Source organism: Platalea leucorodia (assembly GCF_965183815.1).
Source record: "Platalea leucorodia genome assembly, chromosome: 5".
Lineage (NCBI taxonomy): Eukaryota > Metazoa > Chordata > Aves > Pelecaniformes > Threskiornithidae > Platalea > Platalea leucorodia.
This window is the reverse complement of record NC_138827.1, coordinates 32,000,352-32,023,974: the sequence shown is the minus strand read 5'-3', so window position 1 is coordinate 32,023,974 and position 23,623 is coordinate 32,000,352. Positions and strand designations below refer to the sequence as shown.

General features: G+C 54.0%; 1 protein-coding gene across 10 annotated transcripts in view; it reads right to left on the bottom strand.

Moving 5' to 3' along the window:
* Positions 1 to 6,985: 6,985 nt before the first annotated feature.
* Positions 6,986 to 23,623, bottom strand: part of EIF2B3 (eukaryotic translation initiation factor 2B subunit gamma) — a 107,780-nt gene continuing 91,142 nt past the window's right edge. For 2 of the 10 annotated variants that reach the window (XM_082314256.1, XM_082314260.1), the window contains one exon: positions 22,376 to 23,485. In XM_082314256.1, the coding sequence (XP_082170382.1) occupies positions 23,235 to 23,485 (251 nt within the window). In that variant the 3' untranslated portion in view covers positions 22,376 to 23,234. Of the gene's footprint in view, positions 8,273 to 8,968; positions 10,028 to 10,494; positions 11,279 to 15,353; positions 16,211 to 22,375; positions 23,486 to 23,623 lie in introns of those variants that run through there. The other 8 variants (XR_014228397.1, XR_014228398.1, XR_014228396.1 and 5 more) reach the window with 8 other exon arrangements.

The following is a 23,623-nucleotide window of genomic DNA, read 5'->3' as shown; positions in this document are numbered from 1 at the left end:
GGGCCGGATCCTGCCCTGCCAACGGGGATCGAAAATCCAACTGGAAAATGCTTGTGGGCAGGACGGGGCTCAGCCTGTCCTTGCCCTGACGCCGCAGCGATGGGCTCCCAGACAGTGGGTCTGCTCTGAGCCGGGGGCTTTGGGTCTCCCTGCAGGACCCCTACTTCCCCTGGAGCCACCCGGGAGGGGACTCGGAGCCCTGCGGGCCACTGGCCTTGGGGGAGCGGGACAGCGAGCAGGGGACCGGCTCGTGCGCAGGGAGACTTTGCTTGCCGCTTCTTGCTGACCGGCTGTTTTATATCAAGGCGGGAGGGGGGATTTGCTGTTCTAGATGGTATTTTAATGGGCAGGCAGGCAGCTGGAGCCTGGGAGAAGCCTGCTTTACATTGTTTGGGGTTGTAACAAATAAATTCAATTAAAGGCAAATGGCTCCGCGCAGCCCCCACCCTGCGCAGTGTTTCTGTGGCACCGGTGGCTGCGAGAGCTGCGGGTGTGAGGTGGGGGCCTGGGGCTTCGCCCCCGTGCCAGGGCCGCTCGGGGGCTCTGCCCACCCTCGCCCCTCACCCCTGCCGCAGGGAGATGCCGGGGTGAGCCGGGCACCGCACCCACCAAGCGCCCGGAGAAGGGATGGCGTGGCCGGGGAGCCCACCCTGTCCCCTTACTGCGTGTCCCACCCCATCGAGCAAAGGGGGTGGGAAAACCCCTGCGGGCAGGAGCCATGCCACAGCGGGCACTCCTCGGGGATGGGCAGTCTGCGACAACAGCCTTGGCGGGCAGCGGCATCCTCTGGGCAAGCAGAGGCTGGGCAGGGGCTGGGGCGTGGAACCGGGCTTTGCACGGCCGCGATGCAGCCCCAGAGCCCTGCGGCCAAGGGGGAAAGCAGAGGGGACTTGGCGGGGACATGCCAGAGCCTTGGCGCGCTGTAAACAGCCGCCACCGCTGCAGCAACTCCTCTGCCGGGAGCCAGCGCCGGGCGTTTGTTAGTTGGAAACCAGATGGTGCTCTCCCAAGCGCCGGCACAGTCCGCCAGGCTGCGGCCCCGAGCCAGGCGCAGGCTCCCGGGGACCCTGGGGCTGCAGAGCACCCAGCGCTGGGACCCCATTGGGGTGCTCAGAGAAGTGGAGGTGCAGGGAGGGCCCCCCGGATGGACAGCGGTGTCGGGGTGCCCCCTGCCCCAGCTGGCACCGGGTGCGTCCCAGGGGATGCTGTGTCCCAAAGGGATGCCGTGTCCCAAGGGGAGGCTGTGTCCTGAGGGATGCCATGTCCCAAGGGGATGCCGTGTCCCAAGGGGAGGCTGTGTCCCAAGGGGATGCTGTGTCCTGAGGGATGCTGTGTCCCGAGGGATGCTGTGTCCCAAAGGGATGCCGTGTCCCAAAGGGATGCTGTGTCCCAAAGGGATGCTGTGTCCCAAGGGGTGCAGAAGGGAGGCAACATCCACCACAGGGGATTAGAGACGGGTCATTAACATCCCTTAAAACCCCCACGCATCTCGGTGTGCCCCACCGTGCTTCAGTTTCCCTGCACCTCCCCAACAGCAGGAGGCTGAAGGGAGAGGACAGAGGCTGGTCCCCAAGTCGGAGTCCGCTTGGTCCCCCCCAGACAGGGCTGAGGCAGCAGGGAAGGGATAAAGCCCCATCTCCGAGGCCAGGGAAAGCCCTGGGGAGAGAGCAGAGGGGTCCCTGCCACATCCCACCTGAGGTAATTCTCCATGGGACACGGCACAGGGGACATGGCCACCGAGCCCCCAGCCCAGCACCGCCAGCAGGACCCAGGGGTCCGGCCGCTTCCCCAGTCCCCCGCGGTCCTAGGGGCAGGTGCGCCGAGGGGGCATGGACGGACCCATCCCAGCCCCGGGATTTTGGGGGGGCCTGCAGCAAGCAGACAAACAGACAGGGCTGGGGGGGGGCTGGGGAAGAGGACGGCATCCCCGGCAGCCGTGGGGGGGTCCCGCGGTGTTTACAGAGCTTAAAAACCGCCTAAGCCCCGCAAGGCCACGGCGCACAATAGCGTGTGGACGTGGTGACACCGGCCGTCCCCACACCACCTTGGAAGACAGAGGGCCCTGCCACCCACCGCCAGCACCGGGATTAATTATGATAATGTAGTTCTTTCCCCCTTTGTCACCCTAATGAATGGGCCCCTTTAGGATTTTAAGGCCTTTGTTTGGTGCCTCTTTACTGCGGTATTGTAGGATGGGGACTAGCAGGTGGCAGGTCCCCAAACAGCTCCTTTTGTCTCCTTTGGGGGCTGTTTTGTGGTGGGGTTGGGGAGGGGGGTGCGAGGATGCAGGGAACGGGGGGGCTGCAAGGGGGCTCCTGGACGGAGCCACAGGGCTCACCCCATCGCTGCGGCGCCACGGCACCCCACGCCGTGCATCGTGGCATTGGGGACCACTGGTCCCGGCCATGCCCCGAGCTGCCTGTGCCCCAGCCTGCTTGGTGGGCAGATGCCAGGAGCCACTGCCTGAGCCCCTGCCTTGATCTTTTACTGCCTGGGCAAATCAATTACCCGGCAGAAAAGTCCCTAAATCCCACCATAAAACCCGTTTAGCAGCCGCCGTGGCTCTTGCCGGGCCCTGGGCAAACCTCGCCCGCTGCCGGCACGAAGCCGGGAGCGATTTGATGCGGAGAGGGTGGGTAATCGCTGCTGGGGAAGGCTGGGCTGCGGCTGCAGGCACACAGCATCTCCCCACTCCCGGGAGGTGGATGGGGGCTTCCCGGGGATCCTGGCTGTGCTCAGACCCTCCCGAGACCCCCACAACTCCCAGCCCCTCTGCACCAGCCCGTCCCCATCCCCTGGACATGGGAGCAGCTGGGGATGTGCCAGCGCTGGGGACAGGCACAGGGAGCAGGGACAAGGCAGGGCATGGAGGCATCTGGATGGTGATGCCCTGTGCCAGCATGGGTCTGCATGCCTCATGGCAGGGCCATTGGCCACACTCAGCAACTAGCCCAGTGCCACCACAGCGGTGATGATGGAGCCTTGTTCCCTGCCGTGCAGCCACATAGGGGCATCTTTAATACCACAGGGACAATGTCAGCACAGGCACAACACCAGCGCCGGGCTGAGGCACCTGGGGATGCTCAATGTCTCCCTGATTGCAGGCTGGGCTGGGAGATGCCTTCAAGACGCCCAGGAACACTGGAGGCCTGGGTCTACTCTGCCAGATGCCAGGCACTGGGGATCCCTCCACCCCACGGTACCTTCCCCATGGTGCAGGGGACCCTGACTGCCCCGTCCCGCTGCCGCGCGGGGCAAAGGGGCTCCGCGGGGAGGGGGTAGATCCTGGCCGGGCACCGCCGGGGGCTGCAAACCGGTGAGCAGTGGGGTGGTAAAACGGTGACAAGTAATTGGTGTCCCGGCCAGTCCTTTCATGCCGACGCCGTTTTATGGGTGAGGAAATTGCTTGTGAGTCAGGAACACAGGAGACAAATTTAGGAAGTGCTCTCTGAATGTGCTGGGGTCAGGCGCCGAGGCCGAGCGCTTGAAACCTGGGTGGCCTCGGCGCTCGCCCCGCGTCCCCCCCCCCGGCTCCTCGGCATGGGAAAGCAGACCTTTTATCTTATCACTGCTCTTCCGCCGCCCCGGCCTCCCCCGCGCGGCCCCCTCCCCGCACAGCCGCTCGCGCCGCAGACACAATGCGCGGCGGCGGCTGGCCCCACGTCCGCGACCCTCCGGGAGCGTCCGGCATGGGGGGCTGCTCCCACCTGCCTGCCAGGGGGCTTGGGGTCCCCTGCACCACCCTGCATCCCCTCACCCCACGGCGCCTTGTTGGCAACAAGGCGCCATGGGGTGAGGGGACGCAGGGTCCCCGCTCAGGGACAAGCACTGGCACAAGCTGCTGTGGCCCTGGGGACCCAGTGATGGGGGAATGTCGGTGCGAAGCCATCTGTACGCCATGGAGCGAGAGGCGCCTGCAGCCGGTCCCCATCCAGGCCAGCAAAGGTGCCAGGGCAGGCAGACCCCCGTGCCGCAGTGTTGCACCCCACACCTCTTCCCTCCCCACCTCAGCCTTCCCCGCGTCTCCTCACGCGCCGGGGAGCAGGTTCTCCCTTTTGTTCGTTTGCTACGGTTTTAATTGGGAGGAAAGGCCGCGGCCCCATTAAAACGCGCCTGAGTGCAGCTGACGGCTACCTTGACCGTGCAGCCCCCATCCCCGGCCGCTGCCGAGCGCGCCGCATCGGGCGGTTTGGATGTATTTTTCTTGATTGCTGGCCAAGCGCTCTCTCCTGCAAAGCAGCATGTTTCTCATTTTCTGTAGGTTTAGCTCCAAATTAATTTGTAAGTGATCTAGGTTTCTTGTTCCCCAAAAGATACCTAATAGCGGGGGGGAGCTCCTGCCAACCGAAACGTCTCAGCGGGGTAAAGGAAAAGCAGGAAAAAGAAACCCAGGAACTGTGACCCCTGGTGGGTATTTAACAAGGTGTCAGGGCGAGGGATTTTCGGAGCGGGCTAAGTGGATGTGACACCGACCCTGTGGGTTGGGACGGGGCGCGGGGATGCTCTCCCCATGGCGGCGGCTGCTGCTGCCAGGTCTCATCCTGACCCGGCCTTTGGGGGGAACGGGAGCGGGGAGGGATGCTCAGCACCCAGCTACCTGTGCTGGTGGGTGCTGTGAGGCCTGGGGTGCGAGGAAAGCGGGGGGAACAGGAGATGCTTGGGGACGGGGTGAGCCATCTCCAACATGAGCTGCTGGAGATGCCCTCGCTGGGGGACCGAGGGAGCGTATTCGTGCCTGGCAAGGGCTGCCGAAGCGCTGGTGCCTGCAGGGAGGCAGGGGAGGCCCCACAGGGTGGGGGTCCCCCAGGGCTGGTGGGTGGTGGGAGGGGGCCAGCGAGCCCGCCGGGCGCCCCTGCTGCATGGGAAGCGGGCACGGTTTAATTGGGCGGGCGGCCGCTCGGCAGGGCCGGCTGCTGGCAGGCGGACACAAGCTCTTTTGTCTTCTCTCTCACTCCCGGCACCGGCTGGGGCTGGCAGGGCCCGGAGTGGTTCAGCCACCGAGAGCCGAGCTCGCCACCGGGGCAAGCAGCCAAACCCACCCCGGCTCCTCGGGCTGTCACAGGCCTTCGCTGCACGCGAGGAAGTGCCCAGGTGGCCGGCGAGGGTTCCCGGCTGATTAGGGGTTAGGAAATTTGTGGGAATCCCTGGCAAAGAGCCCCGCAGCCCTCCCCGTGCCCCCTTCTTGCCAGGAGAGCTAGTAGGAGCAGGTGAGACCCCTGCCCTCCCCGCTGGCTTGTGTCCCCAGGGCTCCTGGGGGCTGGCTGCGTGGTCCTGGGACAGCAGAGGTGTGAAAGCACTCAGGTTTTCACTCTCCAAGGCAGGATCTGCAAGGAGATGCCAAGGAGGGATCTTCAGTGAGAGCAGCCACCGCTTTCAGATCCTGGCTCCTCTTGCATGCCCGTCTCTCAGCTCCGCTCAGATCCCCTCTGCAGCGTGGGGTCGCTGGCCAGGGGGCTGTGCATCTCCCCCCTTCCCCGGCACCCTGCGGGCATGGTGGCTCTCCAGCCCCTTGGGTGATATCCCTGAGGGTGGACAGTGGCAGGGTTGGTGCTGGCTGGGGAAGAAGGGGCTGACCCCCAGCACGTGCATCCTTTGCCTGCCCGGTCTCCCGGGGGCAGCACAGTAAGGAGCCCAGGAGCCTCCTCTCCCAGACCTCCCTCGCCACGGGGGGAACAGGTTGGAAAGGACATTGTGGTGGGAGCAGGAGCGATCCCCAGGTGATGGGGGAGATGGCCTGGCCACCACCCAGAGGCAACCGTCCCTCCTCGCAGAGCAGCCCCAGCTCCTCACATGGGGGGAACAGAGCCAGGGCCGCCGGGTGCATCCAAGCCAGCGGTGGATCAGCGGCAGCCGCGAGCAAAGCGTGGCCAAATCCCTTCTTCCCGGCACCCGGCACCAACCGCCCCCTTTGCAAAAAGGCCGGAGCAGGGGAAGACGCTGCTGTTGCTCAACAACCCTGCGAGGGCCCAGGTCCCGGCTCCTTCCCGGCGCCGCTGGGAGGGAATGGTTGGGCAACATGGCCGAGCACCATCAGCCCAAAGAGTGGGCACCATCACGGTGGTGAGGGACCTCTCAGAGGCAGTGCAGCCTGGCTGGGCTTGGCTCCCTGAGTCTCCCAAACCATCGTGGAGGGATTGCCAGCTTTCCTTGCCTGGGAGCACAGCTGGATGCTTTGGGGGAATCCCGGTGCTGGGGTGAAAATCAGAGGGAAGGGGCTGCGGGGCCATTAACGCCGGCCATCTCGGTTGGTCGTCACCATCCCTTCCAGCTCTCCCAGCGCTGGCAGGCGGCTGCGCCCCAGCCCCGGGCGCAGGTGTTCGCACCGGAGACCACGGTCCCGGGGGACAGCGGTCAGCCGCCACCTTCCCTGCCTGGGGCGACCCGCATCCCGCTGTGGGGTTAAACTCCCCAGGGAAAGGAGGGAGGAAGATAGGAAAAACAATCACAAGAATTTGTTTCATGCTGCCTGGATCCCTCCCCGCATGCAGCAGTGTTTTTGGACGGCCAATTTATAATCAGCAGTGTGGAATGTTGTAAATTAAATATTTTTAAACAACTTTGCTCTCTCTCTGGTTAAACATTTCAGAGATCTCTCTTTCTTGTCTGTCTCTTGCTGGGTGGTCCCTCCATTCGCCCGTACATCTTCCTCAAACACAATTAACCATTTAGATGTTGCACAAAGGAATAGCTTATGCATACAACACCAGTCGCTCGCTGCTCTGGTGCTGGGGGAGGGAGGCAAATAAGAAGGCAGCTTCTTTTATTTTCTACTAAAAACAAAAACAAGAAAATCCCTTTTTCCTTCCCAAACTATCCCATTTTTCCTTCAATTGTAAAGGCACCGATCCAAGCTCATCAGCTGTCTTGGTGCTCAGTCCAACAATCCCCTTACGTCCCCCCTCCCCTGAAATTCAACATTAGCATTTTAAAAGCCTTAAACATACAAGTTTATTTAGACTCAAGCTCTCCCAAGCTCTTGCTTTCTGTATTTATATACACATGTATTTTAACGTATATAAAATGTCTGTCTATAGGGCCTGGAAGGAAGTTCTCGTCTGCCGGCCCGTCTGGGAGGCACAGGCGCGGCTGTGGACCTTGGCTCCCGGGAGATGGAGTGAAAACCGACAGGATCCAGAAATCAGCCGCCCGGCTGAAAGCGAGTGAGCCTCTGTGGGCCGGCTGCGGCGGAGATGCTCGGGGGTTTGCTGGGCGCTGGACCCTGGTGAGGGCACCTCCACGTCCCCAAATTAACCCTGCGGGTTGCCCGGCGAGAAGGGCTCCGCGCCCTTGCGCTCCCCCCATGGCACCGGGGGGCTGGGACGGGGCATGGTGGGCAGCCTGTAATGCCAATGGACCCAGCCCCAATTGCCCGCTGCAACCTTCAGTCCTTTCAAACAGGTGACCAAAGGCCACAGGAATGGCCACATGTGACAGGAGGGCAGCACTGATGGCCACCGCGGTGTCCCGGGACCGGCGGTACCCGGGGAGCAGGTTACACCACGCACTGTGCAACGTGTGGTTGTCACAGCATCGCTGCTGGCGTGGGTGGCTCCTCTGCGAGCCCCACCTGGGGCTTGATCTAACCCTGCCCCTAGCAAGGCACCAGGGCAGGGACCAGAGCCAGCCACCAGCCCTCACCGCGGATTTGGGCCGGTGTGGAGGCAGCAAAGCACCTCCTGAACACACTGATGTTCCCCAGACCTGCAGGGTTTTATAAGGAAAATTCTGGTCTCCCGGGGCCGAGAAGGTTCCACCAGCAAAGTCCAAAGGATGGGCAGGGCATGGTGAAAACCACTCTTTCCAGGCAGCCAGAGGAAGGAAAGCGAGGTGCAGAAGCCAGCAAGGAAGCCAGCAGGAGCAACACGGCTCTGCACAACAAACCTTGGGGACCGGAGGCAGTAGAAGAGTGGTGAGTCCTTGTGATGCCCAGCTCCAAGAGGTTCAGGAGCGTCCTACTGCTAGGGCTGCACACACAGCATCAACCTGACAGGTGATGGGCGACCCAGACCTGCGGACTTGAGGCCATATGACCGCTCAGCCTCGCACTCCTCTCCCCTTCTTGTCCACGAGCCAAAAAGCTGTCCCAAAAGTGAGATCAAAGCCTGGTGCAAAGAAGGTTTTGTGTCCCTTTGAACACTGCTGGGGTGGGAAGCCCACTGTCCCCGGGAATGGCTGGCTGCTCGCCTCCCCCTCTCGTGGCTCCACTCCAAGGCTGCCAGGAAGATGGGAACCATCCACTCCGGTTTGACTGCAGATGAGCTGCTGCCGCTTCCTGCAAGATGACAACAGTCACCTACCAAAGCAAACACGAAGGGCTGAGGGAGGAGAGCCACGGCTCTGGGTATCTGTAACCGCCCAGCAAACGCTCTTCCCAAATCTGCGTCTTGCAAATGGGCTTGGCTGCAAACATCCCGGGAAGGACCTCGCTGCAGAGCTGCTGCAAGTGGTGCCCACCGCTCACAGGAGCCTGGGCAAGGGGGCAGAGCTTCAGGTGCCCCCCTCACAGTGGGTGAAGGACCCACGGGAAGGAGTACGGGCCAGGCATGCGCACACATCGCCGCCGGGCTCCGCACCCGCGCCAACCTGCTGCCCTGGTCACAGAAAAAGCCTTTTAGGAGCTGCTGGCAGGACACCACACCGCTCAGCGAAACCCAGGGGCCGGAGATGCTGCCGGCTGGGGACCTCGCTGGGCATCACGGCAAGCCTCTGCTTCACCACATGCAGGTGCAGCTCGTGACATGCCACCGCAAGAACCTTCTCGCATCAACCCCAGCTGTACAGCTGCCAAGGAAGCGTTCGGGACAAGCCTGTCCAGGAAGCACCAGTGTCTACAGAGCTGGGAAGCTCCATCTTTTCAGAGAAACGTTGCCTATAAAGCACTGGCTTGGTGCTAAGAGCACCGTGATGGGCACAGCCTGTAACGCTCAGCCGCCTGGGTGTGACAGAGCAGCAAAGCAAGGAGACTTACTTGCTATCTGAGAGGTGACCTGTTCCTCAAAGCCGGTGAGCCGCCCGTACCAGTAACACCTTCCCGAAAGTCTGTATGATCTAGCACCAAACAGTCACATCCAAAACGTCCTGGGAACAGAACTTCCTTTCTTCGGTCGCCTCCCCGATTTTCTTGAAGACCGTAAAGTTTCACTCGGTTTGTAAATTTGCCTGACTCAACCCCATCATCTGCTCACCTGATGATGACAGCGGCGTGGAGACCAGGTTAGATGAGGAAGGGTTAACCTCCCAGTGCCCGCCTTGGGATTCCTGAAGGCCCTATTATCCTGAATTATTTTTCATAATTACTGCCACACACGTAGACTACATCAAGAGTGAATCTTCACTTTGATAATTTGTGCTGTGAAATCTCACTTTGGGATCTACTTTTATCTCACACCAAACACCTGCAGGTCGTAAAAGGCAAAAAGGAAAAGAAAACGCCTCAAATCCCGGCCAGGTTTTCAAGTGTCAGAGAACACTAAATTAATGCTAAATTCTAACCGACACAGTAAAGAGCCCCCCACCCTCTTCTTAAATTAGCTAAACAAAAGGACTGAGACTTCAACATATAATTAAGGCACAAGGAGGTAAAGCTGTAGCTGTTAAGTAAGGGGATGCGGACTTTTCAGAAGTTAAAAAGTATCCTAAAACCAGAGAGGGATAAGGCTTTTTGTTTAAGCAAAAGGACCGGGAGTCGGAGTCCCTGCGGACCTCTCTCGGCTTTGCCACAGCCTTCTGGTAAAATGCAAAGCCAGGTAATTACGCTCCACTCTGCTTCTGTTTCTACACACCCAAAATGGATGCTTCACTCCCTTGCCGCACACAGAGACGAGAACTCTCTTTAATTAACCTTTGTAAAGCCTCTGCGATCCTTGGATGAAAAAGGCTTCGTACCTTAGGAACATGTTTGCGCACATACGCACGGCAAAACCTCTAGCACGAAGCTGGAGCTGAGCTGCAGCGCGTTTCTTCTTTCTGCAGCTTGTCAAAGGCCTTGAAGCTCATCCTTACCCATACTTTCCATTCCAATCTGGTCCTTTAAAGGAGGGATTTTGTTTATGAAACGCAGGGCATGTCTGGATTATAATCTCTCTCCTGTCAAATTAGCTAGGAAACGGTAATTTTCCTCGGGGGACACCGGTGCCTATGAAGCACACATTTATCACTTCAGTTAATGAAATACCATCTCAGCCAGTTGCTGTAAGCACCTCTGGATGTCAAACTGCCGGGGCAGATAAATGTCCCATTGAATCCTACTAGATTCTAATAAACAGCTTTTAGGTAGGAACTTGTGTCCAATTTCTAAACGTTAAAGAACAGCTTGTGTTTCAATCCCATCCAGGTGCTTTACAATCCTGGCACAACCCCTGACCACAAGGCTGTGCGTTTCACATTAGCACGCTCGACTCATCTCACAGACGTAGGTAGAGTCATCCACAGATCATCTCGATGTGGGGAGGGACCTCTTGTCTGGGATGAGGATCAGCGGACCGACAAGCGGAAGAACCACCAGAATACAGCAGAGAGTACCCGCTGCCTACGCCCCAGCTCCCCTCCACTCCCCCATCCCTCCAGCCCTCTCGCATACTTGCTCTTGGGCAGGGTTTCAAAGTAACAGACCCAACTCAGCCCTGGTGGAAACGGGTGCCAAACTCCTCAACTGCATTACAGAAGAGGCGCAGCTTAAACACTTCTGTGCTATGGGGCAGCACCATGAGAGAGAGCGAGAGGAGGAGGAGGAGGAGGCTGGCAAAGCTGCTGGGCTGCAAAGAGCAGCCCGTGTGACCGGTGTGTTTCACTGCCCACCTGCCGCGTCGATGAGATGCACAAGCAGCGTCCCGAGTGGTTTCTCCCAGGCTCGGGGATGGTGGTGCAGGACCGCAGGGACGTGGTTTACATCGCAGGGAGGGCAGCGAAGTCGTTCTTTGGAGTGGGCACAGTCTGTGTGGTCCCCGCTCTCCCTTCTGCTGGAAAAGTACAGTGCGTTCGCCGGGCGCGCAGGAACCGATATTACCCAGCACAGACCCGCGTGCATCCCAATGAGGGGGGAGGGGCTGACGGACACACCGCTCTGTAAATACTTCTTTATTAAGACATAAATATAAAGCTGAACAGGAAAGGAGCAATGACAGGGTAAACCGTGCCAGTACTGATCTGTGCGGACGATCTTATGATGCTTGAACATCTGGTTCTGCTGCTGGCTTCCATAAAATCATCTTTAAAACCTACTCGGGTTATATCTCCATCAGCTGTTCGGTGCCCACAATGACTTCATTAACATGTTTGGCTGAAAAGAGAGAGGGAGGAAAAGAAGAGGAATTGAGTTTTGCAGCAGTGCTTCAGACCTTGCATTTTTCAAATCTGCAACTTTGAAACAAATGAGAAAAGCAGATTCTGGGGAACTCGAATACGGATTCGCTGCCTTTCTTTGGACTCCAGCGTCTCTCCGACAGTATCCCACACATATGGCAAAAGCCTAAACAACTGACTAAACATCAGGAGGTTTCTCTAATGAGAGTTTTCACATGTATGTGTCACTACTGAACAAGGGAGGCCCAACAGAAGTCACAGCTGCTGCTGCTGACAGGTGTACACCTAGGTCGAGGCAAAGAACCATCGACATCCAACATGGAGATCTGACATAAAATTAAAGATCAGTAAACCAGCCTGACCCTAAAGTGTGCTGTGTGCCCTCAAACTGCACGGAGACTGGGGAGGAGAGGGGCTGCTCAGCGTCGGGGGGCCATCACCGAGGCAGCGTGTGATCCTCTCAGCAATCCCAACTCTACCCTGGCAGCTTAAAAAAAAGTTTTTTTTGTTTTTTTGTTTTTTTTTTTAATTTAAACCTGACTTGTCCCTCCTGGATTCAAAAAATCTGGATGGAGCCTATCCAAAAGTATCCGCGTGAAGCAAGGTCTCTGAGCACAGTTATCCTCTCGGAGGGTAACGGTGGACAGCCCACCTCAGACTCTCGTGGAGCAAATTTGTTGGAGGGGCAATTTCTACAAGGTCACTCCTCTGCCTGTTCCCAGGAGCTCTGCACAGCCCCAGTGGACACATTAACGTGCCAGTCCCTGCCCCAGCACTGTTAATGCACTGTACTGAAAGAGCCTTCCCTTTAAAATGCAAAAGCAGCTTGCCAGGGAAGGACTGCAAATAAGGGATCTAAAGCCAAAATAATAAAAACACGCAACTGAAAGCCCAGTGCCTAAAAAACCCAAGCATGTGGCCTCAGAGCGTGACACAAAGCCGGTGTGCTCAAAGTGGGTGTCCTCAGGGTACCATGGGGGGAGGCGGTGAATCTAAATTGCTCTCTGGGAGCTGGACACCTATTCAGGTGGAGCTCAGGTGGTTTGACCCATGCCCCTAGGCTCTCCATCTCCCCTTCTGCACATTAGGAATAACAATCAGCTGAGAGGCCTGGGATAAAGCATCGAGGCCTGTGAGGTGCTGGGACACACCGATGGAGGCTGTGTTGTCTCCCACACCTTACGCAGCAGTGGGGGTGGATAGCCAAGGATGATGGAAATAATGAGTTGTGTTTTATTTATCCACCTAAAACTCCTCCCCTCAGGGGAGTGGATTTTGCAAGACTGCTGCAAAGCAACAAACATGCCACCTTTGGCTAAATGAAAAAATTTCTGGCAATCCCCAAACTGGCTGGGCCAACACGACGCTTCTCTTGGTTTAAAATTCAAGACATTACCTTTGCACCATGCAAACCATTGCTCCAGAAAAGGTTTGATCAAAAACTGCTCTCTAAACTTCAAGGAGTTTTGGACTGTGGCAGGATAATTTCCCACTACAACCCTGACCCCGTGATCATATGGATCCTGCTGCCTCCTCAGCCTGGGGGACAGAGTTGGGTTAGCCACACGACGGCCTTTCAGAGACCCTTTATGAAGGCGAAAATAAGGAGACCAAGGAGCTGCTTCTCATCTTCAGCATCAGATCGAGTCATTTAGTTCTCTGCTCAGGGTATTTAGCGACAACTGAATCCTGGAGCCTCATGCTGAAGCTCGAAGCTGGAACGTGGAGCTCAATCTCCAGCACTTTGGGCAGGAGGAGCAGAGGTGGATGCAGGGCTCAGGAAAATGAGGGACTGACTGTACAAGTGCCAGGTGCAAGTGTGATGTAGGTAGCACCACACAACCTCTCCAGCACAGCTCTGCCAATAGCCCCAAGTCCAGCCTTCAGCGCCTCTCTCCTCCCGTCCTGGACCCCACACAGCTTTGCCAAGGTACCTCAAATCCAACCTGCAGCACTTCTTGCTATAACATTCCTCACCCCCAACAACTTTCCCAATATATCTCAAACAGGCCCTGTAGCAACTCCTGTGACTCCATTCCTGAACCTCCTCCAAGCAGACTACCTATCATGTTGATTTCTGTGATGTGAATAAGACCCTGGCCACCTTCCAGTGAGAGTAATTACGTTATGCCTCTGCAGATTAAACATGCCTTCATCTAGGCTTATAAAAGCCATGTCAATTTATGGTTCTATATATAGGTTATCTGTAGCAATACTTTTTAATAAGGAACTTCTTGCTTCATTTCAGACAGCATCCTGCACTGTCCTGAATGTGCAGAGGTGGGATGGGTCCTGTCACATACTTTGTTGCAGAGGTGGTACCAACTATTTGTATTTCGCACTGACATGCTTGTAGCTGCCTTATGGTATCTTGCATTTTACACCTGATGAGTTCAAAATGCTTTTCCAGAGTGGGCAAATAGGAGCATTCCCATTTTATAGATGAGGAAACTGAAGCAGCAGTGAGTTGAGGGAGTTTAAGTAGCCAAAGCCACACAGGAAATCAGAGCATGCATTCCCTCGTCTACCATTCCTCTGCCTGTTTTGTCTCCTCCTTGATCCGTGTGGCCCAGATTCCCCAAAGCGGTCACACATAGCCTGCCTGGTATGTCACCACTACCTCAGAGACTTGCATGAAATCACCAAACTCATTTCTCCTTATACAGGCTAAAAGAAAACACATGAATGTGCCTGCCTCAAATCCCCAAGAAAGTTTTTAAGTGATAAAGGGAATGCTTTTGCTAGAAACAAAGCCCGATTCCGCACCCCCAGGGGATGCGATAGGCAGATAAGGATTCACCCTGCTTCCCTCTTCCCTTCCCAAAGCCCTCCTCGCAGAGGGAAGGGAATTCAGACTCCGCTGTGTGTGCCAGAGAGCCGAGCTGCGGATAGCGTTTCATTATCAGCCGTGGCTGCCAGTTGCCAGTGGCTCTGGCTGGTACCAGCAAGCTCAGTTCATGCAGAAACTCTGCCTGAAACTCTGGGGGAGGAGGGCGAAGTACCTCACATGCTTTGCTGTTCAGCTCCCTTCTCCTTCCCCAGCTCCCCATTAGGGATTTCTTACCAGGCTGCCTTTTATCTGACACTGGCAGGGTTACAGATGCATTCAGCCCACAGAGAAAGAAGAGGGATTAGAGAAAGGACTTTCAGAAAGCCTCAGAGTTGGACTCCGCAACCTTAAATCATGTTCAACTAGATCTTCTCAGATTGGGAGCATCTGGTGCTAAGCAAATCCAGAGCTGATCAACACATTCAACCTCCTGATTAGCACTTTGCTTCAACTTGCTGACGCAGCCCAGCCTGAAGTCAGCCTGGGTGCTTGAACCGAGCGTCCACAGAGATTTTACTGAGTGTAAATCAAAAACCTGTCACTCGTTATAAATGCGTTCCTGCTTTGGAAGACATTTGTTTACACGTACTGTACGCTAGCCCCTTAAAAACATACGCACAAGGCAAGGAGAACTAGAGAGCTGGGGAGCAGCGCAGTTTTTGGTGCTTGGCTAAAAACAAATTGTAATGCAAATAAACAGAGGGGCGGAAATGACTGCGCAGCCCAGCGCAAACCCCACCAGCGGGCCGGGGCCGGGGACCCAGCGCTCCCCAGCCTTCCTGGCAGGTTCCTGCCAAGCTGCTTACAGAAAGGGGATGCCGGAGCATTCCTTTAAAAGCCATGTGAAAGCATCTCCTTGTTGTTTGCTCAATTAGCCCCAGACAGATTGCTGCTGCTGCTGCTGGTGGCAACGCTGGGTTGTAAAGGAGGAGGGGAAGGAGGGGAAAGGGAGGGGAAAAAAAAAAGAAGAGAGAGGAAAAAAAAAAAGGTTAGGGCCTAGGCCCAGGACCACCACGAAGTTCCAGCCCTCAGGGGCTCCAGAAAACGTTCAGTTTACTCACTCAATTACATACACTGTTTTATAAACCCTTTAAAATAAAATAGAAAACAGTCCCTGGCACAGAATTACTGCTCTATTATACAGCAGTGATGAAAGCCACTGCTGTGTATTTGCTCTCTTTAAAGCAAGAGATAGTTTAACTTAAAAAACTAGGCGGGGGGAGGGGTGGCTGCAGAAACGCATGCACGAAAACACGCTGTGGGTGGTTCCTACCACATTCACCCAGGACAGAAAGGATCAGAGAGTGGGAGAGAAGAGCAACTTGTCTCTGCAGTGATGGTTGGCCCTGGAAAAGCAGCCAGGTTGGGGGGGGAGAGGAACTAAAGGGGCTTAAGGGGATGGGAAGCAGCTGAAGCTTGACTTTGGGAGGCTGGAGGGTGTTTTAAATTACATGTAGAGATAAAGAAGGGAAGCAGGTGATGGGGGCCGATTTGTTTGTGTTTACAGAGCAGTGGGGCTTTCCAGTCAAGGCCTGCTCTCTCGCCAGCCATGCTTTACTTACGCGATCGCTGGAGATCAGGGGTGACCACGCTGTGGCCCCAAAGGCCAGGAGCGCCTCACAGGTTTCTCCCAAGCGCCGCGTCAGCCCTGCCGTGCAGCCGTCAGCCAAGCCCGCAGGTCTCCAGGAGCGATGCTCCCCAGGAGCTGGGTGCCCAGCTGCTCCCAGGGGTGGGATGTGCAACGCGCCCCAGGGGCATTGGGAATGGGGCTGGCGGTAGCTTCAGGTGGATCAGCTCTGGCCCACAGCTGGGGCCTCCAGCCCAGAACGGGCGGGCAGTGAAGATCTCACTCCTGCCTCACACCCACCCTGAGCAACCACCAGTGCACAGTGCTGGTGCTCACCTGGTTCAGCTGAGGTGTTTCTCATAGTTCAACCAGTATTAATCCATTTGCCCTCAAACCCATCTGGAGAATAGATGTGTCTTGGGAGTGTAAAGGTAAAGGCAACACAGAATTCAGTGCCTGAAGAGAGATGAATTTACTGTGGCTTGGAGCGGATGGATGGGGGAGTGAAGGAACTGGAAAGAGAGGTGCATGGGAAAGTGATCAGTCAGGGTCTTAGGAGAAAGGTTAGTCAAGGGAAAAGGAGACCAAGAGCTGGGGATGTGCCTAAGACAGCAAGCTTCTTGGGGAGGGGGACACACTTGGAGTCCTAATATTGGGGCAGAGTCCTAGCAAAGTGTTTAAGAAAAGGAGTGGATTGTACCGATCGATGTGCTCCCATGGGATATCACCACCTCACAGCAAACGCGAGCAGGGATCTCGGAAACGTCGGTCTGAAAGACTCTGTCCGCGCTTCCTGCTAAGGTGGCAGAGATGCCATATTTGCCTGGACACTGCTGCCTGCTGCGCTGGGTGCCAGTAGAGGTTCCTTTCCTTTCTCAGCATCTATTGGGGTGTTCTTCCTGGCTCTTTCATGTGGCTGAGCTCTAGCAGAGCACAACTGGTTATTTTCTCTGCATGGAGCATGTAAAAATATTTCCACAAGGTTACAAACTGGTGCCTTATGGGTAGACTTCACAATCGACACGCTGCGAATGTGGCAGCTCGTTTAACCCGCTCACTCGGGAAGCCTGAACTTCCCTGGCCGGGAATGACAGCATGCACAAGTGCGACAGTCCCCAGCGGCAGAGGGGAGGACAAAGCGTCACTGGATGGATATGCTAGGGAAGTTTTATGTCACTGCTAAGGCCAGAACTCATAAACCATTTTTATACAGCTTGGAAAAGAGGCTTATTAGGATCAGTTAGAAATGTAGTCACTGCACAGTCACTGAAACAAAAATGACAACTATTTAAGAGATGCCTGTTTTAACTGCCAGCAGTACCTTTGTCGTGGACACTCAGTAGTTAAACTACTTTAGGCAGCAACTCTTACGGACCTCTCAGTTTTGCTGTGAATTTACACCATTCCTACATCATCTCCAGCTCATCTTGCACCCTAGTGCACAATGTACATGTGTGCACTGTTTAGTCTGTGTCTGTTCTTCACAAGCTTTCATAACTCCCATCTGCACTGCAGCATGCTTTCTGATCCCGACCTTGTGTCGTGCTAAGTGTTTTCACTTCCTGAAGACTTCACCAGGAGGTACTCAGCATCTTGCAAGCGCAGATGCTCGCCCCTACTTGAATGCAGCGAGAGCATCAGAAAGTCCCTCAGTTCCTTCCTGTCCCTATCCTGCTAAATCTTGGCTGGTGCGAAGCGTCCTCACAAGCAGTCACCCATTCATATGTGGAGGTTTCGTAAACTGTACCTGCCTTCAGAGGATGACATTAGAGAAAAATGTGCTCTTTGGCCCTCATTAAAATAAAACAATCTTACTCTGTTTCATTGAGAAGTACTAGGACTCCAAGCTTGGAACAGGACTTGGAAAATGATCGGAAACAGGAGCCAGTCCTTACTGGATATGTGCCTTTTTCTGTTCTTGTGAGAAACCACACAGTTTTGGCTACGTGATAAGCCTCTGGAAAAAAAAAATCTCAGTTTGCACATGTTCTCAGGAGGACAGCTAAAAGCTCCAGAGACTCTGTCTGCAGTGAGCACTCTCAACCATGGAAGCGCAGGAGGAAGGCAGGGCTTCCCCCACGCTTGTATCCCTGCCCTACGGAGCAGTGCAGCACTCGGCACAGAACTGCTTCCCTCCTGTGCCCAGAATGATCCTGCCCGGGCACGACAGCGACGGTGGTACGGAAAGGGATGCAGTCTGACTCAGAGCAGTCAGGGGGCAAGTGCCAGATGGGAAATGGAGCATGGGACTGTTAGGCAAGGGGACTGGAAATAGTAGCTACGGTCAGACCAGAGGAGGAGTCAGGTGGGTGTCTGGGAATAACCAAGTAAGAGAGAAAAACAAGAATCTCTGTGGGACAAAGACTAGAGGAAAAAACAAAAAGAAGGCTGGGAGTGGGATGAGACTGGTCCTGGGACAAAGCCATAGCAGGGAGCTGTGAAGCAGGAGTCAGGATCACATAGGACACAGGTGATATAGCTGGGGCCCAATGGCTGATGCTGGGGGCAGGAGCAGTAAAGCCTACAGTAACTAAAGCCTTCTCCTCCCAGCACCAGGAGTGGATCTCAGGGCTGCTGTCGCCCATGGGCATCAGTGAAACCTCCTGGCAAAGAGTTTCTCCTGTCCCATTGCAGATGCGGCAGCTGAAGCAGCAGAAAGCTCTACAATGAAGTTCAAGTTTCTGACACTGCTAAGGATCCATGCAAGGGACAACATCATCCCGTATAATAAAACTGGTTTTTTTTCAGTGGACTGAACCTTGCCTCCCAACATTTACAAAGCAAATGCTAAGGCTAAAACGTCAAGTCTCTAATAGCTAGGAAATGCCACGTGTAACATGCAACTTCAGCACTTAAGCTGGCCAGTCCAAATGAATGGGCGGATGATCAGAATCTCCCTGTCTTTCAGGTCTCTAAAATAGGAAGAAAACCCAAACACGTTCATACTGAGGATATGCAAATGAGGTTGTTTACAGTTGTGAAGCATTAAGATGACAAATGTTGCAGGAAGGCCACAGAAAGGAAGGATCTTGTCTCTTGCATAGTGTAATTAAGGTTTCAGACACAAACTGAAAAAAGACAGGAAAATGAGGCATATGGAAAACCCCCACATTCAGCAAGTACTGCTCATTCTTGGTGTTGACTGTGTCAGGACACCAAGGAAAATTAAAATATATCGCGGCAGAAAAACTGCACAGGAACAAGCACAGCGAAGTCTTAGTCTACAGCGTGGCCACAGAGATAATGCTACGACTAAGTATGTACCAGGATACCAAGCTAGGATTACATCAGCATCCTGGCTGCTGGTATTTTTTCCCTTTCTGAACATATGCTTTGTGGCAGCAACACTGCTGTAATGCACTTTTTGGGTGTGCAATGACTCAAGCTGTCCCCAAACAACATTGGCTCCTTAATATCAAACGCACATAAAACTTTCCTGCCTCAATGACAACAGAGATGAAGGCAAAAGATACGATGGTGAGTTTCGTGTAAATTTTGCTAGTTTTATCCTATGTGTGTGTCTTTACCATCTCTGCTCTTGCTGTTGCTTTGAAGAAAGGTTAGGCCACTTTACTGTATATGCCTCTTCCTGGCTAACCTGTACCAGATGTATAACGTACTCCCTGCTGAATCTGGCCTAGAGACTCCTTTGGGAACTGAACTCACTGACTCTGGGGCTCATCTGATTCCTTGACTGGCCCACCACCAGCACTCCCTCTCTCCAGTCCAACTTCAATGAGTGCATGCTGCTTTTGAGCTCCTCTTTAAAAATAGGTTCATCAAAAAGGCTGGAGCATGATCCTAATAACTGTCTTTGAAACAGTGATTGAATGCTCCATGCAATTAAGTTCTTTCAGAACTGCTGCCTGCCATTTCCTATCCCTTTAATAACTACCTCCTTTTTCTTAGGTACCAACATGTTTTTCAAACTATCTGCGTGAGGTAGCTTTCACAAAGCCCATCTGTTAATTCCCTGCTAGCAAATTCCTTAAATTAAAGTATCAAAGAGGAAGGAAAGTGGATGCTTCCTAAGCATGGTAATAAAAGCAGTAGGAAGAGAATAGTATGGCTCTCAGGAGGCATGGCTTGCAAATCATAGAATCGTTAAGGTTGGAAAAGATCCTTAAGATGATCGAGTCCAACCGTTAACCTATCACTGCCAAGTCCACCAGTAAACCGTGTCCTCGAGCACCACATCTACCCGTCTTTTAAATACCTCCAGGGATGGAGACTCAACCACTTCCCTGGGCAGCCTGTGCCAGTGCCTGACTACCCTTTGGGTGAAGAAGTTTTTCCTAATACCCAACCTAAACTTCCCCTGGCACAGCTTGAGGCCGTTTCCTCTCATCCTATCGCTTGTTACTAGGGAGAAGAGACCGACCCCCACCTCGCTACAGCCTCCTTTCAGGTAGTTGTAGAGAGCAATAAGGTCTCCCCTCAGCCTCCTCTTCTCCAGACTAAACAACCCCAGCTCCCTCAGCCGCTCCTCATAAGACTTGTGCTCCAGACCCTTCACCAGCTTCGTTGCCCTCCTCTGGACACGCTCTAGCACCTCGATGTTCTTCTTGTAGTGAGGGGCCCAAAACTGAACACAGTACGTGAGGTGCGGCCTCACCAGTGCCAAATACAGGGGCACTGTCACCTCCCTGGTCCTGCTGGCCACACTATTCCTGATACAAGCCAGGATGCCATTGGCCCTCTTGGCCACCTGAGCACACTGCTGGCTCATGTTCAGGCGGCTATCAACCAACACCCCCAGGTCCTTTTCCACCAGGCAGCTCTCCAGCCCCTCCTCCCCCAGCCTGTAGCGTTGCATGGGGTTGTTGTGACCCAAGTGCAGGACCCGGCACTGAGCCTTGTTGAACCTCATACAGTTGGCCCCGGCCCAACGGTCCAGCCTGTCCAGGTCCCTCTGTAGGGCCTTCCTACCCTCCAGCAGATCGACACTTCCACCCAACCTGGTGTCGTCTGCAAACTTACTGAGGGTGCACTCAATGCCCTCATCCAGATCATCAATGAAGATATTGAACAGGACCGGCCCCAATACAATCCAGAAGTTCAGTAAAACTCCATACCTTGACTTTAAGAGGCACTTAAAAGTACCATCTCCGGCCAGTGCCGTGATAGGGCTGAAGTCAACGCGGGACTGGGATGTCATTGCTGAGTTACCTGGCCCTCCTGTGTGTCTAACTTTCCTTTCAGGTTGAAAATAATAGGCTGCATCTGATCTACCCCAGTAACCAGTGTTGGAGTGTTCCCTCTATTTAGGTGTCCAGAGCTTTGCCAAGCCCATTATTAAGTGATGAGGTCTCCCACCATGTCCCCAGGGAGATTATCCCACAGCCTACCAGACCACATCATTAGGAAAACGTTCCAGATAGCCAACCCAAATTGTGTTTAATTCAATCCCATTACTCCCAGCTGTACCATTTGGACCACCCTAAATATGCCCATATTCTTCCGCAGAAGGAAAAGGATGAGAGCTGGTTTGAGTTACGTTTGCCTATCATTTGTGGTAGCTGTTCTCCTGCCATCCTCCTTGCATGGGACTGGAGTTCATTTTATGAAAGGAGGTCAGTGCACCACTGGCTCAAAGAGCTCTTGTACCCTGAGCCGCCTGGGCAGTGTGGCCAGGACTCATACGGCAGAGCAGGGAGCACACAGCCAGTTCTGCAGCAAAGTCAACTGTAGGATTTACTTGGGGCTGTGTAGGATGATTCAGGGATATTTCTACCTTTGATGAATCCTGGCTGATGCTTTGGAATAAGGGACTGCTGTATTTTTATTTTTTTAATGTTTCTGGGAAGGTGTATACAGCTTTGCTGAGGAGGTTTCTAGCATGTAACTCCCAGACTAGGGTCAACAGCCAGCTGCTACTGCTTACGTCTCCTGAAATGTGATCAGCTTGCAACAAAAGGTGGCTCCAACCCAAGAGAATTAGTTTTTTTCTAACCTGGCCATGGAGGCTTGAGTTTGAAGAAGGAAAAGTTACCAAACAGAACAACACAGCCAAAGTCTTGATGAAAGGGAGAATATGGAAACAGACTTACGGGGCCACACCAAAAGCTTGGCACAAGATACAGGAAGTCTTGGGCAGGGGAAAGGAAGCCATGGCATGCTTTCACAGCGAAAAAGAGAGGGCCCAGTTTACTACGGGACCAGCCAAGGTCAGAAGAGACATGCTGGGCTGGAAAGACTCCACAGTTCAGGAAATAAGTCATGAACTTCGCAGACAGATCCCAGACCACCGAGGAGAACCTGACCCCCAGCCCAAAGAAATTCCAGAATGGTTAGGAAACTGAGGCAGGGAAATGAACTGAGGCTTTATTATTTTTTCTTGCTCAGCATAATGGTGTATTCATAATCTACCTGAATGTGTCTTTGGTAATGTCAATCATACGTTTCCGAACAGTTTAACTAGAGGGCTCATAGACTCATTAAGAAGTGGGTTTAAGCTTCGGAAAGGTGAGCAGTAGACTCTACAAGAATAGGCAAATGAACCACGGGTTACAGCTCTGTTACTCTCCCTGCAAATGCATCTACAGACCCTGAAAAATATTCAGACAAAAATGACAAAGACAATCAAGAAGAAAGAACAGTTTCCATACTAAAATCAACCAGACTAGGGTCTGCACCCTGGAAGGGACTACTGAAGCAGATGTGAGTGAGGTCAAAGGGTGATATTTCTGTTTGATATAATCTACTAAAGAAATCAAACATATTCCTATTTCCTAAAATATTAGCTAAATCTACACCCCGTCTCCTCATAGTTCACATTGCGGGTTAACAGCCAAACGTGACCTGATTCAGCTCTCCTAGTGATTCATGCAGATGTGTAGATGTGGGCCTTAGGGACATGGTTTAGTGGTGGACTTGGCAATGTTAGGTTTACGGTTCGACTCGATGATCTTAAAGGTCTTTTCCAACCTAAATGATTCTATGACTCTCTGATTCTGTGCTCAGGGGAGGACGCAGATGGAGGAGTATCACGAATAGTACAAATCTTCAGTGATTGGGAGGCAATGAAACCGCAAGGGCCACTGATTCAGACTGATGTGATGGGCAAAGCCATGAGCAGGCACAGATGTTGGTATACAGGGACCAAGACCACAGTGCACGGAACACTCACTGAGTGCCTCCTACAGTGTCTGAGGCTTGCAACTGCAAGATCAATACTTTGTTTTCACGAGTCTTTTTTACTTTTAGTTTCAATCTAAAGGAAAATTTGTCATATGCATAGCTGACAATAGGTTACGCTATACTACATGAAGTGCAAACCCTGCTCTGTGTCAGGACGCTTACAATTGGGAATCCACCCATAAAGACAAAGCGAGCAAACAAATCCTGATCTGACTAAATAACTTCACATGGTGCCTGCAAAGGAACTCACTTTTGTCCTCAGTCCACACCCTAGAGCAGGGATCTGCCAAACCCCAACTATAAATATTCATTAAAAAGCCCTCTGCTTGGGATGCAGTCACTGAGACAGCCATTTCCTGCCCATTATCTCCTCGGGCAGGAAATCAACAGTTCCACTCAGGCGGTTACCACCGAGCCCTCGCCACGCACACTTCCACTGGATGGCTTAACTTTGCCCAAACGAGGGCCACGTGGTTGTGACCTCTCTGAAGCCCCAAAATAGCATTTCATAGGAGTAAAGCAAATCTGAACGTAGCTGCCCTTGTATTTAGTACTGAGCACGGCAGCTCCTAGTATGATATTCCACCTCGAGCTTTTCCTTGGAGCAAAGTGAACGGGAGCACGCTGGCACTGTGGGTTGATAGCATCTATAAAGAGAAGGATGTCTCTGTGATCAATGATTTGACTGCATCGCCCCTGACCCTGACAAAGATTACTAGTTGTCCTTCTGCTGAGGACAACTTCAGGCTGATCTAATTGTGGTCTCTGGGAAAAGACTGTCTCAG